The sequence below is a fragment of the Stegostoma tigrinum genome, chromosome 18 (assembly GCF_030684315.1).
Source record: "Stegostoma tigrinum isolate sSteTig4 chromosome 18, sSteTig4.hap1, whole genome shotgun sequence".
In the NCBI taxonomy this organism is placed as follows: Eukaryota; Metazoa; Chordata; class Chondrichthyes; order Orectolobiformes; family Stegostomatidae; genus Stegostoma; species Stegostoma tigrinum.
Window position 1 is genome coordinate 60,493,336 of NC_081371.1, and position 14,773 is coordinate 60,508,108.

The 14,773-nt window shown below is 43.3% G+C and overlaps 1 protein-coding gene across 5 annotated transcripts in view; it reads right to left on the bottom strand.

The window, feature by feature from the left end:
• The window catches only part of LOC125461040 (uncharacterized), a 168,533-nt gene extending 156,314 nt beyond the window's left edge, over positions 1–12,219 (bottom strand). For all 5 annotated transcript variants that reach the window (XM_048549352.1, XM_059652251.1, XM_048549349.1 and 2 more), the window contains exon 1: positions 11,919–12,219. In XM_048549352.1, coding sequence (XP_048405309.1) covers positions 11,919–11,933 — 15 coding nt within the window. In that variant the 5' untranslated portion in view covers positions 11,934–12,219. The remainder of the gene's footprint in view (positions 1–11,918) is intronic.
• Positions 12,220–14,773: the final 2,554 nt, after the last annotated feature.

Sequence of the window (14,773 nt, forward strand, 5' to 3'; positions counted from 1 at the left end):
CCTGGACAGACTCTTTGTGTCATCCTCACCACTTCCAACCTATCTTCATCATTTGCAAACTTGGCAACACACTTAATCCTCATTCAACACATTAACGTATAATGTAAATAATTGTGGCCCGAGCATTGATCCTGTAGCATTCCATTCATTACAGGTTACCATCGTAAAAATATGTTTCCCCACCCCTACCCCAACTCTGTCTCCTATCCTCTATATGAAAATTGATTTTACTTTTGCTCTTGAGTGAATACATAAAATAGATAGAAAATAGAACATTACAGCACAGTACAGGCCCTTTGGCCCTCGATGTTGTGCCAACCTGTCATACCAATCTCAAGCCCATCTAACCTACACTATTCCATGTACGTCCATATGCTCGTCCAATGACGACTTAAATGTACCTAAAGTTGGCGAATCTACTACCGTTGCAGGCAAAGCGTTCCATTCCTTTACCACTCTCTGAGTAAAGAAACTGCCTCTGACAACTGTCCTATATCTTTCACCCTTCAATTTAAAGCTATGCTCCCTCGTGCTCGCCGTCACCATCCTGGGAAAAAGGATCTCCCTATCCACCCTATCTAACCCTCTGATTATTTTATACGTTTCAATTAAGTCACCTCTCAACCTTCTTCTCTCTAATGAAAACAGCCTCAAGTCCCTCAGCCTTTCCTCGTAAGACCTCCCCTCCATACCAAGCAACATCCTAGTAAATCTCCTCTGCACCCTTTCCAAAGCTTCCACATCCTTCCTATAATGCGGAGACCAGAACTGTACACAATACTCCAAGTGTGGCCGCACCAGAGTTTTGTACAGCTTCACCATAACCTCTTGGTTCCAGAACTCGATCCCTCTATTAATAAAAGCTAAAACATTGTATGCCTTCTTAACAGCCCTGTCAACCTGGGTGGCAACTTTCAAGGATCTGTGTACATAGACACTGAGATCTCTCTGCTCATCTACACTTCTAAGAATCTTACCATTAGCCCAGTACTTCGCCTTCTGGTTACACCTACCAAAGTGCATCACCTCACACTTGTCTGTATTAAACTCCATTTGCCACCTCTCAGCCCAGCTCTGCAGCTTATCTATGTCTCTCTGCAACCTACAGCATCCTTCGTCACTATCCACAACTCCACTGACCTTAGTGTCATCTGCAAATTTACTAACCCATCCTTCTACGTCCTCATCCAGGTCATTTATAAAAATGACAAACAGCAGTGGACCCAACTCTGACCCTTGCGGTACACCACTAGTAACTGCTCTCCAGGATGAACATTTCCCATCAACTACCACCCTCTGTCTTCTTTCAGCTAGCCAATTTCCGATCCAAACTGCTATATCTCCCACAATTCCATTCTTCCGCATTTTGTACAAGAGCCTATTGTGGGGAACCTTATCGAACGCCTTGCTGAAATCCATATACACCACATCAACCGGTTTACTCTCATCTACCTGTTTGGTCACCTTCTCAAAGAACTCAATAAGGTTTGTAAGGCATGACCTTCCCTTCACAAAACCGTGTTGACTATGCCTAATCAATTTATTCTTTTCTAGATGATTATAAATCCTATCCCTTATAACCTTTTCCAACACTTTACCAACAACTGAGGTAAGGCTCACTGGTCTATAATTACCAGGGTTGTCTCTACTCCCCTTCTTGAACAGGGGAACCACATGTGCTATCCTCCAGTCGCCTGGCACTATTCCTGTAGACAATGATGAGTTAAAGATCAATGCCAAAGGCTTGACAATCTCCTCCCTGGCTTCCCAGAGGACCCGAGGATAAATCCCATCCGGCCCAGGGGACTTATCTATCTTCACCCTCTGTAGGATTTCTAATACCCCTTCCTTGTGAACCTCAATCCCACCTAGTCTAGTAGCCTGTATCTCAGTATTCTCCTCGACAACATTGTCGTTTTCTAGAGTGAATACTGTTGAAAAATATTCATTTAGCGCTTCCCCTATCTCCTCTGACTCCACACACAACTTACCACTACTATCCTTGATTGGGCCTAATCTTACTTTCGTCATTCTTTTATTCCTTATTGGCTTGTTCCCTACTTTGGCACATAAACATGGGTGAGCTTGATGACTGTATACAGGGGGTTCTGCAATAACACATTAGTTGCATTCCTGCGCAACATTGCATTATATAAAATTGTGCTATCGCGATAATGTGGCCTATGGGAAAAGCGGGGTTTGGGCAGACCACCAAAAAAAAATTAAAATTGTTCAAAAATCACTCAAAAACCTGACAAAATGGATAACACAGTTTGAATAACAATAGCAAGGTGTAGAGCTGGATGAACACAGCAGGCCAAGTAGCATCATAGGAAAAGGAAGGCTGACATTTCGGGCTTAGACCCTCCATCTGAAGAAGGGTCTAGGCCCGAAACATCAGCCTTCCTGCTCTAAGATACTGCTTGGCCTGCTGTGTTCATCCAGCTCTACACCTTGTTATCTCGGATTCTCCAGCATCTGCAGTTCCTATTACCTCTGATACAGTTTGAATAAATGTTTAATTCATATCGAATCATGAAATAATAGTAAATTTAACACCTTACCTTGAAGAAAAGTGTCAAGATGGCTTGATGGGGAGGAGGTTTTGAGATTGCTCTGTCATTAATGCAGGGGCTGAGGATTGTCATCATCATCATCATCATCATCATGATCACCTTCAGGTGCAGTTGTGGTTGCAGGGTTCGAGCGAAAAATAGTTAATCCAGAAGTGGTTAGCTGCGGTTCAATGTCTTCTGACTGTTTCTTGGGGATTGGTTTAAAGACATCCAGTTTTTGCTGCTTTGCCCTTTTTCTTCTTCCATGAAGAAGTTGTTCATAGAGTGCCACATAAGATCTTATTCCACAAACTGATCCCCTACTGCCTTCTGCATTGTAATCATTGCCCTCTAAGAATTGCAACTGCTTCTCAATTTCTCTCAGGATAGAAGGCAAAACAGAAGTGGAAAGCTCACATGGTGCTGTATCCTGGACTTCACCTTCATCATCTCCAGCTTCCACTTCATCCTCAGCAACAAGTTGTTGTAGATCAGCTGTTGTTGATCGGAAGTCTTCACAGTGGGACTCGAGCAAATCTTCAACATCCTCCCTCTCCACTTCTTCAAGTCTAACTTGCTTTGCAAGGTCAGCACAACGTCCTTTGATTGTTGGGAACTCCTCTTCGGATCAAAGATTTTTAAACCTTGAAAAATTTCTGGGAGAAGCTTCTGCCAAACTGCATGCAAGCAGTCCTTACTGACGTCACCCCGGGCCCCCACAATAATATCAATTGCATTCTTGATGTTAAAGCTCTTCCAAAATTGAAGAACACTGTCTTTATCCCCCTCAGCACCTGTAATTAGCCTCTTAAATGTGCACCTTGAATAATAAACTTTAAAAGCCTCTATTGCACCCTGGCCCATGGGTTGAAGGAGAGAGGTTATGTTTGGGGGTAGAATTAGCACTTTGATGTTTTCAGAAAGCTCAGCAATGATGGGAGGATGGCTCGGTCAATTATCAAGGATGAGGAGAATCTTGAAATTCAAACCTTTTTTTTCTGCAATACTTTCTAAAACCATTATCCAAAGCACCAACAATAAGGTCTGAAAAAAAATTGCCCCCATTGTCCAACCACTTTTGCTTGTCCTAAACTAGATGCCTTGAGTAGACTTAACGTAACGCTTCAAGGTTTGTGGGTCGGCAGAGTGGCACATCACTACAGGTTTAAGCTTTATGATCCACTGGCACTGGCACCCAGCAGCACAGTCATATGACTCTTTCAGCGCTAACATTGCATCTGCTCAGAACAAAGCCACTATCCCCACCCCCACACCAGGCCACTGCTGCCACACTCCCACAATGGGCCACTACCCCTGCTCCTCACCGGGCCATTGATCGCTGGTATATCTGTATCCAGCACAGTGGCTCTGGATCATGTCTATGCACTGTCTATTCATGTATTCAGATACTTCTTCCTCTATACTTTTTTTGCTGATTTACCTATTCCCAAAAATAGTTTTCATTATACTCTTCTTCCTGCCCAATATTAATCCCTCAACCAACATCAGGTCAAACAGAAAATCTGGTCATTATTTTGTTGCAACTACACTTCAAAAATACATGATTGTCTGTAAGCCTTCCATCCCTCCTGCACTCTCTAACCTTGATGCATTCCTATCCAACTACACTTTCATTTTAAAACTCTCAACATTGTTTTTATATCCAGCTACGTAACCTCTTCCGATCCTACCACCCTCTGAAACCCTTGCATTTCACCAATTCCAGGCTTTAAGCATTACACATTCACTGGCATGCTTTAAATTGCCTGGGGCTGGCTGGAATGTGAAACTCCCATCCAAACCCCTCTTTGCCACCCTCTCATCTTCCTGGAGTTTCTGAAGTTTCCACTTGAAAGCTCTGCCCCACTCCTTGGTCATTTATCCTAATTGGTGTCAAATGTGCCTGGTAACACTCCTGTGAAGCACCATAAGGTGGTATCCTATGTTAAAGGTGCTATATAAATGCAAGTTGGTATTCTCAAAGTTGTTGTGAGTATTTAAGGATTTGCACGTTCTAACCCGCAGGCAGAAATATAAGCAGGAACACTTGTTCCACTTGCTGTTATTTCAGCACACTGATCATTTGTTTTTATTTGCTGGTGAGATGGGGGCATCACTGGCTAGGCCAGAGTTTATTGTCCAGAGGGCATTTAAGAGTCAAGCACAATATTGTGGGCCAGATGAGGTGGGGACGACAATTTCCTTCCTTAAAAAGGCACTAATGAACTAGATTTGTTTTTAAGCAGTGGCTACAGTAGAGTAGCTTTTAATTCTGAGATAGTAGGAACTGCAGATGCTGGAGATTCTGAGATAATGAGGTGTAGAGCTGGATGAACGCAGCAAGCCAAGCAGCATCAAAGGAATGGAAAGCTGACATTTTGGACCTAGACCCATTTTTCTGAAGAAGGGTCTAGGCCCAAAGTGTCAGCTTTCCTGCTTGGCCTGCTGTGTTCATCCAGCTCTGCACTTTGTTACCTTAGTTTTTAATTCCAAGTTGTTTTTAAACTGAGCTCAGATTTCACAAGGTGAGTATGGTGGGATTTGAATCCATGACGCTGGAACATTAGGCTGATGCTTTTGGGTTACAAGAACTGATGGTGTTACCACTATGTCACCATAACCCCCAGGCCCCTTACCATTTACTGAGGTCAGTGGGCTCACAATTGTTCAATCCAGTGATTGCTTCTTAATTCACACAAAATATGGCTTTATAAATTAATTATAATCACCAGGGGATAAGTGTATAGTAGGCTGTTGATGGAAACTGATAAATGAGAGGCAATTAAATACCAAATTGTAGCTACTTGGAAAACAATTACCTCGTTGGAACTAATCAGACTAAATCCAGCATGTTCAGAACAGGCATGCAGACATACAATGGCAGATAGATAAGAAATGGTACTTCAGAGGAAACTAACAAGGGCAATGTTAATGGAAAGCACTGTCTAATCAAGCAGCAAGAATCTATGGCAAAATAAAATGCTGCTAGTTAATAAACAAAAGCACTGAGTATGTCACTGGTGGAAGCTTGAAAAATATTTCCTAGTTAACGTTTCAGTGATGGCAGATGGGTTGAGATGGGGATGGCGGGGGTGGGGGCGGTGGTTAATGGTTATACAAAAGAATACACAAATAGTCTGCAATGTACAAAGGCACCAAAAGCTCATGGGAGGACGTGGTGCCAGGAGTGAAGGGAAAGCTTGTTTGAGACACTATCGGAAAGTGTAGTATGAGCAAATCTGTAACAGGAGCTCCAGAACTGCTGGTGCTTTCTACCTGACAATGTTTACCCCATGAGGTGCAGTAACATTAAATGCTTCAGTTCAGTAAATCTAAGCAGTAGCAACCAAAACACAACACAAATCTATCATCATTGATAAAACTTACTCTCTGAAGTCTGCTGCTTTTCTTATTGTCAATGTGAATAGAATAGAACAATTTCAGGAAATATTATAAGTTCCTGTTATCTGTCTCACAAACTACTCTTTGCTTCAAATGCTTCATTAAAATGCAAGTCTTGGTTTTTAAATAACCCCTTCTAAACCAAAGTGTGATTTTCAAAGGCACGGTCATAATGTAAAATGAAGAAAGAAGTCACATTATACCTACTAACCTCATCCCGCCTCCTTGACCTGTCTGTCCTCCTGGAACTGACCTACCCCCTCTCTACCTTCTCACCTACACTCACCTCTACTGGCTCCATCCCCGCCTCTTTAACTTGTCTGTCTCCTCTCCACCTATCTTCTTTTCTCTCCATCTTCGATCCGCCTCCCCCTCTCTCCCTATTTATTTCAGAACCTTCTCCCCCTCCCCCATTTCTGATGAAGGTTCTAGGCCCGATAACAAAGTGTAGAGCTGGATGAACACAGCAGATCAAGCAGCATCAGAGGAGCAGGAAGGCTGACGTTTTGCCTGATGAAGAAGCAGCGTTTCAAAAGCTTATAATTTCAAATAAACTAGTTAGACTGTAACCTGCTGTCATGTGACTTCTGACTTTGTCCACCCCAGTCCAACACCGGTGCCTCTACATCATGGAAAATGCACAGCAGCTGATTTGTGTACTGCAGGCTCGCACACAGCAATATGTGTGATCATCACTCCATCTACTTTACTGAGGATTAAACATCATCCAGGCCATTGATGAAAACTCTTCTTTTTAAATAGTTCTGCACAGTTTTTTTGTGAAATAGGTATAATAGACTCCTGCATTGTATGATTCAACAATGTGCCACTTATTTCAGTTTTAGAAATTACAGTTGCCCCTCCCTCCACTAACACCAGTACCCATGGCCTCTCAAAAGAGACAGTCCCACTGGTCCAATGCATATTGTATTTCCACGGCACCTTTAAGACTCTTAGGCTATCCCAAGTATTTTAACAGTATATTTGTACACAGCAAGCCCCACAGTGGAGCTGACTAGATCACCAGTTTTAATGATGCTGGTTGAAGGAGAAATATTACTCAGGGTACCAGGCAAGACTCCCTTGCACTGCTTTCAAATTGTGACCATGGAATTTCTTACTTTCACATGAGAGAGCAAATGGAGTCTCTACTGTAATATCACAACAGAGTTGCAGTTTCTGAGACTCTACAATGCTAATAGAAACAGAGAAACTAGGAGCAGAAGGCTATTCAGTCCACCAACCCTGCTCCACCATTCACTCTGATCATGGCTGATCATACATCTCAGCACACTCTTTGCACTTTCTCCCCAATACCCTTTGATACCTTTAACCGTAAGGACAACATCTAACTCCTTCTTGACACCATTATGTTTTGGCCTCAACCACTTTCTATGGCAGGGAGTTCCAGAGGTTCACCACTCCCTTAGTAAAGACATTTCTCCTCATTTCTGCTCTTATCCAGTGCCGGGCTAGATGTGTCAGCATAGAACTAGGGTTCATGTCACCAACACAATTTGTTTTCCTTCCTATATCTTGTTTGCATTTTAGTGGCAGTGTTGCCTGTTGTTCCTTGGGCATCTGTCAGCTATTGCTATGTGTTACTAAGAAATCACAGTTGTAAGAATATTGCAGGACATGTAGTTCATTGAGACAATAAAGGACAGTGCATAGCTTAAAACCTCTGAATAGAATCTCCCAATGAATCTGAAGCATTTCTAATTGGAGCTGTGAAATGCATAAGTGATTATGCGAGGTACAAACAGTATCATGAACGAGCACAAGTACTTTGGATCTAATAAAGCAAGACAAGGATAGGCCCCGTCTCTGAGAGCTGATTATAAGCACAAATGTGTAATTATTCCAAATGGTGACCAAAATTGGGACTTGTGCTTAAAATAATAACTTCAGTGGCGATATAACATGTTTTTTCTATCTCCATATAGTCTAGTTCAAAGCCATATTTAATTTTTATGGGGATGCTCACATTTTCAATGATCAGAAGGATAACCACTGCATGGTCTGTGAATGGGGATGCCAAGGGTTTGATAACGACCCTTACATCGAGATGTTCCACGGCTAAGAATCACCCCCGGCCACCTCTGAACACACAGTGTGAAAAGATTGCTAAAAGATTCAGGCTCAGGCTACAGGAACAATTTATTTAGAACATAGAACATAGAATAATACAGTATAGAACATGCCCTTTGACCCTCGATGTTGCAATGACCTGTGAACTAATCTAAGCCCCTCCCCCAACACTATCCCATCATCATCCATCTACTTATCGAAGGGCTGTTTAAATGCCCCTAATGTGGCTGAGTTAACTACATTGACAGGCAGGAACGGCAAGCCATTCCATTTAGAAGAACTGGATTACATGGATGAAACAGAATGGCCAGCAAGGCAACTTACATCTTAGAAACACTCAGACATTTGAGTGCACCTGTTAGGTTAAAAAATATCAGGGCAGATGTTGCTTTCATGATCTTCATGATATATGAATTGACAAGGAAAGGAAATTGGATGGGAAGGCATTCTGACACTTCCCCTCACCACAGGAACTTCTGTGATCTATTGTATTGTCCATATGCCTACGCACACGTAAGTGCACAACATACTCAGCAAAGGCCAGCAAAAGCCATGAGCAGCTCTGCAAAGGTACCCACTTGGCGGGAAGTGTGGAAGGTTGCAGTAACACCATGATATAATGTAGGGATGCGAAGAGCATTAGCTAAAAGTTATATAAACTGAAAGAGTCGACCATATCCTGAAAGGTGCTTTGCTTCTGCAATGAAAATAAATATTTGCTTTTATTTTGCACAGTTCATGAACTTTGTATGTTCCAAAACTGTTTGCAGCTAATTAAATTCTTTTTCTTAAAACATTAAGGGAACGTGGGTGCTCCTGGCTAGGCCAACAGTTCTCGCCCATCCTAGTTGCCCTTGAGAAGGTGGTGGTGAGCTGCCTTCTTAAACCACTGCTGTCCTCCTGCTGGAGGTTAACCCACAGTGCCCTCAGGGAGGGAATTCCAGTATTCTGACCAAGCAGCAATAAAGGAACGGCAATATATTTCCAAGTCAGGATGGTGAGGGGCTTGGAGTGGAACTTGCAGGGGATGCCATTTCCATGTATCTACTGCCACCGCCCTTTTAGATGGTAGAAGCCGTGGGTTTGGAAAGAGCTATCGAAGGAGTTTTGGTGAATTTGTGCATCCTATAGATTGTACACACTGTTGCAACTGAGCATTGGTGCTGGAAGAAGTGGATGCTGGTGGATGTGGTGCCAATCAAGCAGCTTTATTGTGCTGGATGGTGTCAATTTTTTTAGAGCTGCATCCATCCAGCCACGTGGGGAGTATTCCATTGCACTCCTGACTTGTGCCTTGTAGATGGTGGACAGTCTTAGGGGAATCAGGAGGTGAGTTACTCATTTTAGTCTTCCTAATCTCTCTAATACCCACTGTATTAGTCCAGTTCAGTTTCTGGTCAGTGGTAACCCCCCAGGATGTTGATAGTGGGGGATTCAGTGATGGTAATGTGATTGAATATCAAGGGGCAATGGTTAGATTCTGTCTTGTTGGAGATTGTCATTGTCGGGCACTTGTGTGGTGCAAATGCTACTTGTCACTTGTTAGCCTAAGCATGGATATTATCCAGGTGTTGCTGCATTTGGACATGGACAGCTTCAGTATCTGAGGAGGTGCGAATGGTGCTGAATATCAATGAACATCTGCAATTCTGACCTTGTGATGGAGGGAAGGCCATTGATGAAGCAGCTGAAGATAGTTAAGCTAAGAGCACTATCCTGAGGAATTCCTGCAGAGATGTCCTGGAGCTGAGATAACTGAGACTCTTAAAACCATGCAGACTATAATACAAGTCCATCTTCACCTCCGGACTTGCTGATCTTCACTGGCTTTTGGTCAAACAAGACTTGGAACACCTGCGCTCGATTCGCACTAGACAACTGTACCTCCCAGTTGTGAACCATTTCAACGCGCCCTCCCATTTCTTAGACGACATGTCCATCCTGGGCCTCCTGCAGTGCCACAACGATGCCACCCGAAGGTTGCAGGAACAGGAACTCATATTCCACTTGGGAACCCTGCAGCCCAATGGTATCAATGTGGATTTCACAAGCTTCAAAATCTCCCCTTCCCCCACCGCATCCCAAAACCAGCCCAGCTTGTCCCTGCCTCCCTAACCTGTCCTTCCTCTCACCTATCCCCTCCTCCCACTTCAAGCCCCACCCCCATCTCCTACCTACCAGCCTTATCCCGCCCCCTTGGGCCTGTCCATCCTCCTAAGACTGACCTATCTCCTCCCTACCTCCCCACCTACACTCACCTCTACTGGCTCCATCCCTGCCTCTTTGACCGGTCTGTCTCCTCTCCTCCTATCTTCTTCTCTATCCATCTTCCAAACACCTCCCCACCTCTCCCTATTTATTTCAGAACCCCTTTCCCCTCCCTCATTTCTGAAGAAGGGTCTAGGCCCGAAACTTCAGCTTTCCTGCTCCTCTGATGCTGCCTGGCCTGCTGTGTTCCTCCAGCACTACACCTTGTTTTCTCAGATTCTCCAGCATCTGCAGTTCCTACTATCTCATTATCAACTGCTTTGTCTATCCAACTGCTGCTGTCTCTCTTTGTGCTCTATCCCTACGTATCATTTACTCCTTACCCCCTTCCTATCTCTCTCCCACTGCAATTCTCTTGTCCTCTCCATCTATCTTCTCCTCTATCCATCTTTGATCGACCTCCCTTCCCTCCCTATTTATTTCAGAACCCTCTCCCCCTCCCCTATTTCTGATGAAGGGTCTAGGCCCAAAACATCAGCTTTCCTGCTCCTCTGATGCTGCTTGTCCAGCTGTGTTCATCCAGCTCCGCACCTTGTTATCTCAGATTCTCCAGCATCTGCAGTTCCTATCATCTCTGATACAATTTCCCACCAGCATTACTTTAACGAATCCATCATTTTAACTGATCTGCAAATTTTTTTTAAATACCAAAAATGTATGAAGTGTAAGATCAATATGGCTAGACTGATAACTGCTTGTGCAGGCACTCCTTGGTTTGTCTCTTCCTCTGTTACACAAATGCCTTATTTTCTTTTTAAATGAAAGACTATTTGATGTACAGCACAGTGAACAGGCTTTCCCCAAACCCCTTTGTCCCAGAAGCAGGGACTTTTCACCGGAGGTGCTGGAAATTTATTAAGTATTTTCTGAGCTGTTTTCTTCAGTCTGTGAGGTCCATTGATTAACAGCTGTTGGTGAAAACCTGTCAGGAACACTCTTCCCCAATAAAGCTGAGAACCACTGACTATGGGGTCATGAATCAAAAAGAGTACAACTAAAGCGAGATAGTTTGCTTTAACTTTTCAGCTAAAGACAAAGACTTCTCCTCTCCTTCTGGCCAATAACACCAGCAGTAAAACGAAGGCCCTTTCAAAAACAAATGTAAGCAAGAAAACTCAATTGTCGTTAATTAAGTTCTTCCAGAGAGGGACTGAGCATTGTGGTCTACTTGAGGTTATCAGAGGTCAGATGCTCAACAATGAGTCTCCGACCTCAAATTAAACTAAATGGTGGAGAAATTCTTGCTGGTCAAGATTGGTTCTTGTATCTTTCTACTTTATTTTCAGAGTATTCAGCACCAAATGAACATTTGCCTTCGAACAAGAGGACAGTGAACAAATGTAGTGTTACAGATCCTTGAACATGCCATGAAAGGAGGTTAGAAAAGAAGAACGAGAAAGCATAAAGGAAAAGTTTTACTTACAGAACATCTCCTGAACAATAGCCACCAAGTCATTTGTAACCATAAATAACTTACCAACAATTAGCATTCATTTCAAAGTTGCACAGATGTGTCTTCTGTAATCTTAAAAATGCCTTTTGGACCTGAGTTGCCACACACAGTGCCCCGACATAAAAACCTAGCTTTGCTTTTAAGCTTACCTTGGACACAGGCATGTTAGTTGAGTTGTAGCTGAGCTGTTTTGAAGCTATTTTTCATGAGGGAATGGGATGGAGGGGTGCATTTAAGTGCAGCCCACCGCCCCCACAAACACCCCCCTCAATTCCACGCTTCGTCTTTCACCTGTCCTGGCACATGAAGTTGCCAACAGCTGCATCAATCTGGCCGCAAAGCTATTACATCTTGATCAAGGTAATGTCAGGGGACTAGGCTTCCTAAAGCAGACAGTTCCACGTTAGTCTCCTGCCCAAGGTACAGAGCAGACATTTACAGCAATGTTGGGAGGGGAGAACGTGAGCTCATGAACTCACTCAATCATCAGTCTGTAAATGTTAAACTGGCCTGGAATGCAGATGGTCTGTAAGGGTCACCTAACTGGAATCTGAACTATTACAGAACAGAACAGCATAAAGAAATGTGCTTAACATTGGTAAACGCTCGATTACACACTGTGCACATTCATACTCTGTGTGTATGTGAATTGGGGTGGAGAACCAATATAGAACAAAAAATTGCATTTAAATAGCACCATTCACAACATCAAGATATTGCAATGTTTTGCCACCAAATGGAATGGTCACAGGTGTAGGCCCTTTTGCAATGTAAGAAAGGGGAGGCAATGGCCTATTGGCATTATCTTTGGGCCGATTAATCCAGAAAAGGTTCTGGTTGTTCTGGGGATCTGGGTTCGAATCCTGCCATGGCAGATGGTAGAATTTGAATTCAATAAATATCCAGAATTAAGAGTCTAATTATGACCGTGAATCTGTTGCCAATTGTTGGGAAAATCCCTTCTGATTCACTAATGCCCTTTAGGAAAGGAAACTGCCATCCTTACCTAGCCTACATGTGACTCCAGACCCACGGCAATGTGGTTGTTTCATAACTGCCCTCTGGCCAATCAGAGATGGGCAATAAATGTTGGCCTGGCCATCCTGTGAATGAATAAAGGGGAAAAAATTGTATTGTCTCTACCACTGAGTTGGGAAACTCAGGTTCAAGTCTGACCTGCGTCTGAATAACATCTCTCAAGAAATTTGATTAGGAATTTTTAAAATCAAACACAAGAGCCTGAGAGGTAGGTACGAAGGGGGCTGGAAAGCATTGTCTCCATCTCCAAACCCATTTTAATTGAACTCCTCCCATATCTCCACCTTTCCTTCACCCTTGTTAATTGTTACTTTTTCATTGTTTTAATTAATCAACTTAGTGGTACGTGTTCATATACAGCAAACTCGCAGGAGCAGCAGTCAGATAATATGCCTTTATTGATGTTCTTTTAAGGATAAATATTGGGCAGAACACTGTACTTTTCTCCAAATTAGTGCCTAGACTCTTTGGAGTCCACCTGAAAGGGCTGACTGAATCTGGTTTTAATTTCTGATCCAAAAGATAGCATCCATGACAATGCAGCACTCCCTTAGCTCTCAGGTCTATATTTTACTGTCATTTTCTTGTATTGCCTTTTGATAATTCTGAAATCATCAAAGGTGCTATATAAATTCAAGCTGCTTCATTTTCACACACAATAGCTCCCTTAAATGGCCAGCATATTTCCCTAGAGCTTGGGGCAGAGCTCAGGGAGCAGATGGAGTGACATGTTGGCCCGTACCAGTCTGTAGTTGGTTTGAATTGAAGATGTTGCCATTGGCTTGGATGGGTACGGTTCCAACAACACCCAGGAGACTCAGTACCATCCAGGATGAAGCAACCTGCTTGATTGACGCCACTCCCTCGGCTACCAATGCTCAGTGGCATCAGTGGGTACTCTCTACAAGATGCAGTGGAGAAATTTACCAATGATGCTTAGACAGCACTCTCCAAACCCATGATTACTTCCACCTAGAAGGACAAGGGCAGCAGATACATGGGGACACCATCACTTCCAAGTTCTCCTCCAAGCCACTCACTTGACTTGGAAATATACTGTCACTGTCACTGGGTCAAATTCCTGGAATTTCCTCCCTAAGGGCATTGTGGGTCAACCTACAGCACATGGACTTCAGCAGCTCAAGAAGGCAGCTCACCACCACCTCCTCAAGGGGCAATAAATGCTGGGCCCAGCCAGAGATGCTGACGTTCCACTGGTAAATGAGAAAAAAAACAACCTTTGAGAGGGAGACAGCATGTTTGCTGTCATGGCCTTTACTCTTCTCTTCGAACATGGTCTCCCAAAGGAACTCCAGCAAGTCAAACTTTTGTGAAAATATTCCACTCACATCAAACTGAAAGGATGGTGGTATGCAAGAGGAAAGAAGTGAATGCATCGGAGAGAATGCACAAGCGATTTACAAGAATGTTTTCAAGAATGAGAAACATCAGTTATAGACAGAAGAAGTTGGGGCTGCTCTCCTTGGGAAGAACAAAGCTGGGAAGGAGATCTGACTGAGGTTTCCCAAATCAAGAGTGGGCTGAACAGAGCAGATAGGGAGAAGCTGTCTCTGTTCAAAAAAAACAAAAACAAAACGGCATAGATTTGAAGTGTGTAGAAATGATGTGCAAACCACAGCGATGATGATGTATGGAGAAACTTTGTCAACTAGCGAGCCGTTAGGGCCTGGAATGCACTGCCTGGAAATGTGGTGGAGGCAGGTTCAGTTGAGACATTCAAGAGTGTCACTGGATGGTTATTTGAAAAAAAGGTTCTAGAAAGAAAAGAAGGAGATTGATACGAGGTAATAATCCTCATTGGGCTATCTGGTACAGGTACAGCAGCCCAAATGCTCTCCTTCTACACTGCAACTATAAGATTATAAGGTGTAGGAGCAAAAACAGGCCATTCAGCCCATTGAGCTGCTCCACCATTCAATGAGACCACGGCTGACCTGATAATCCT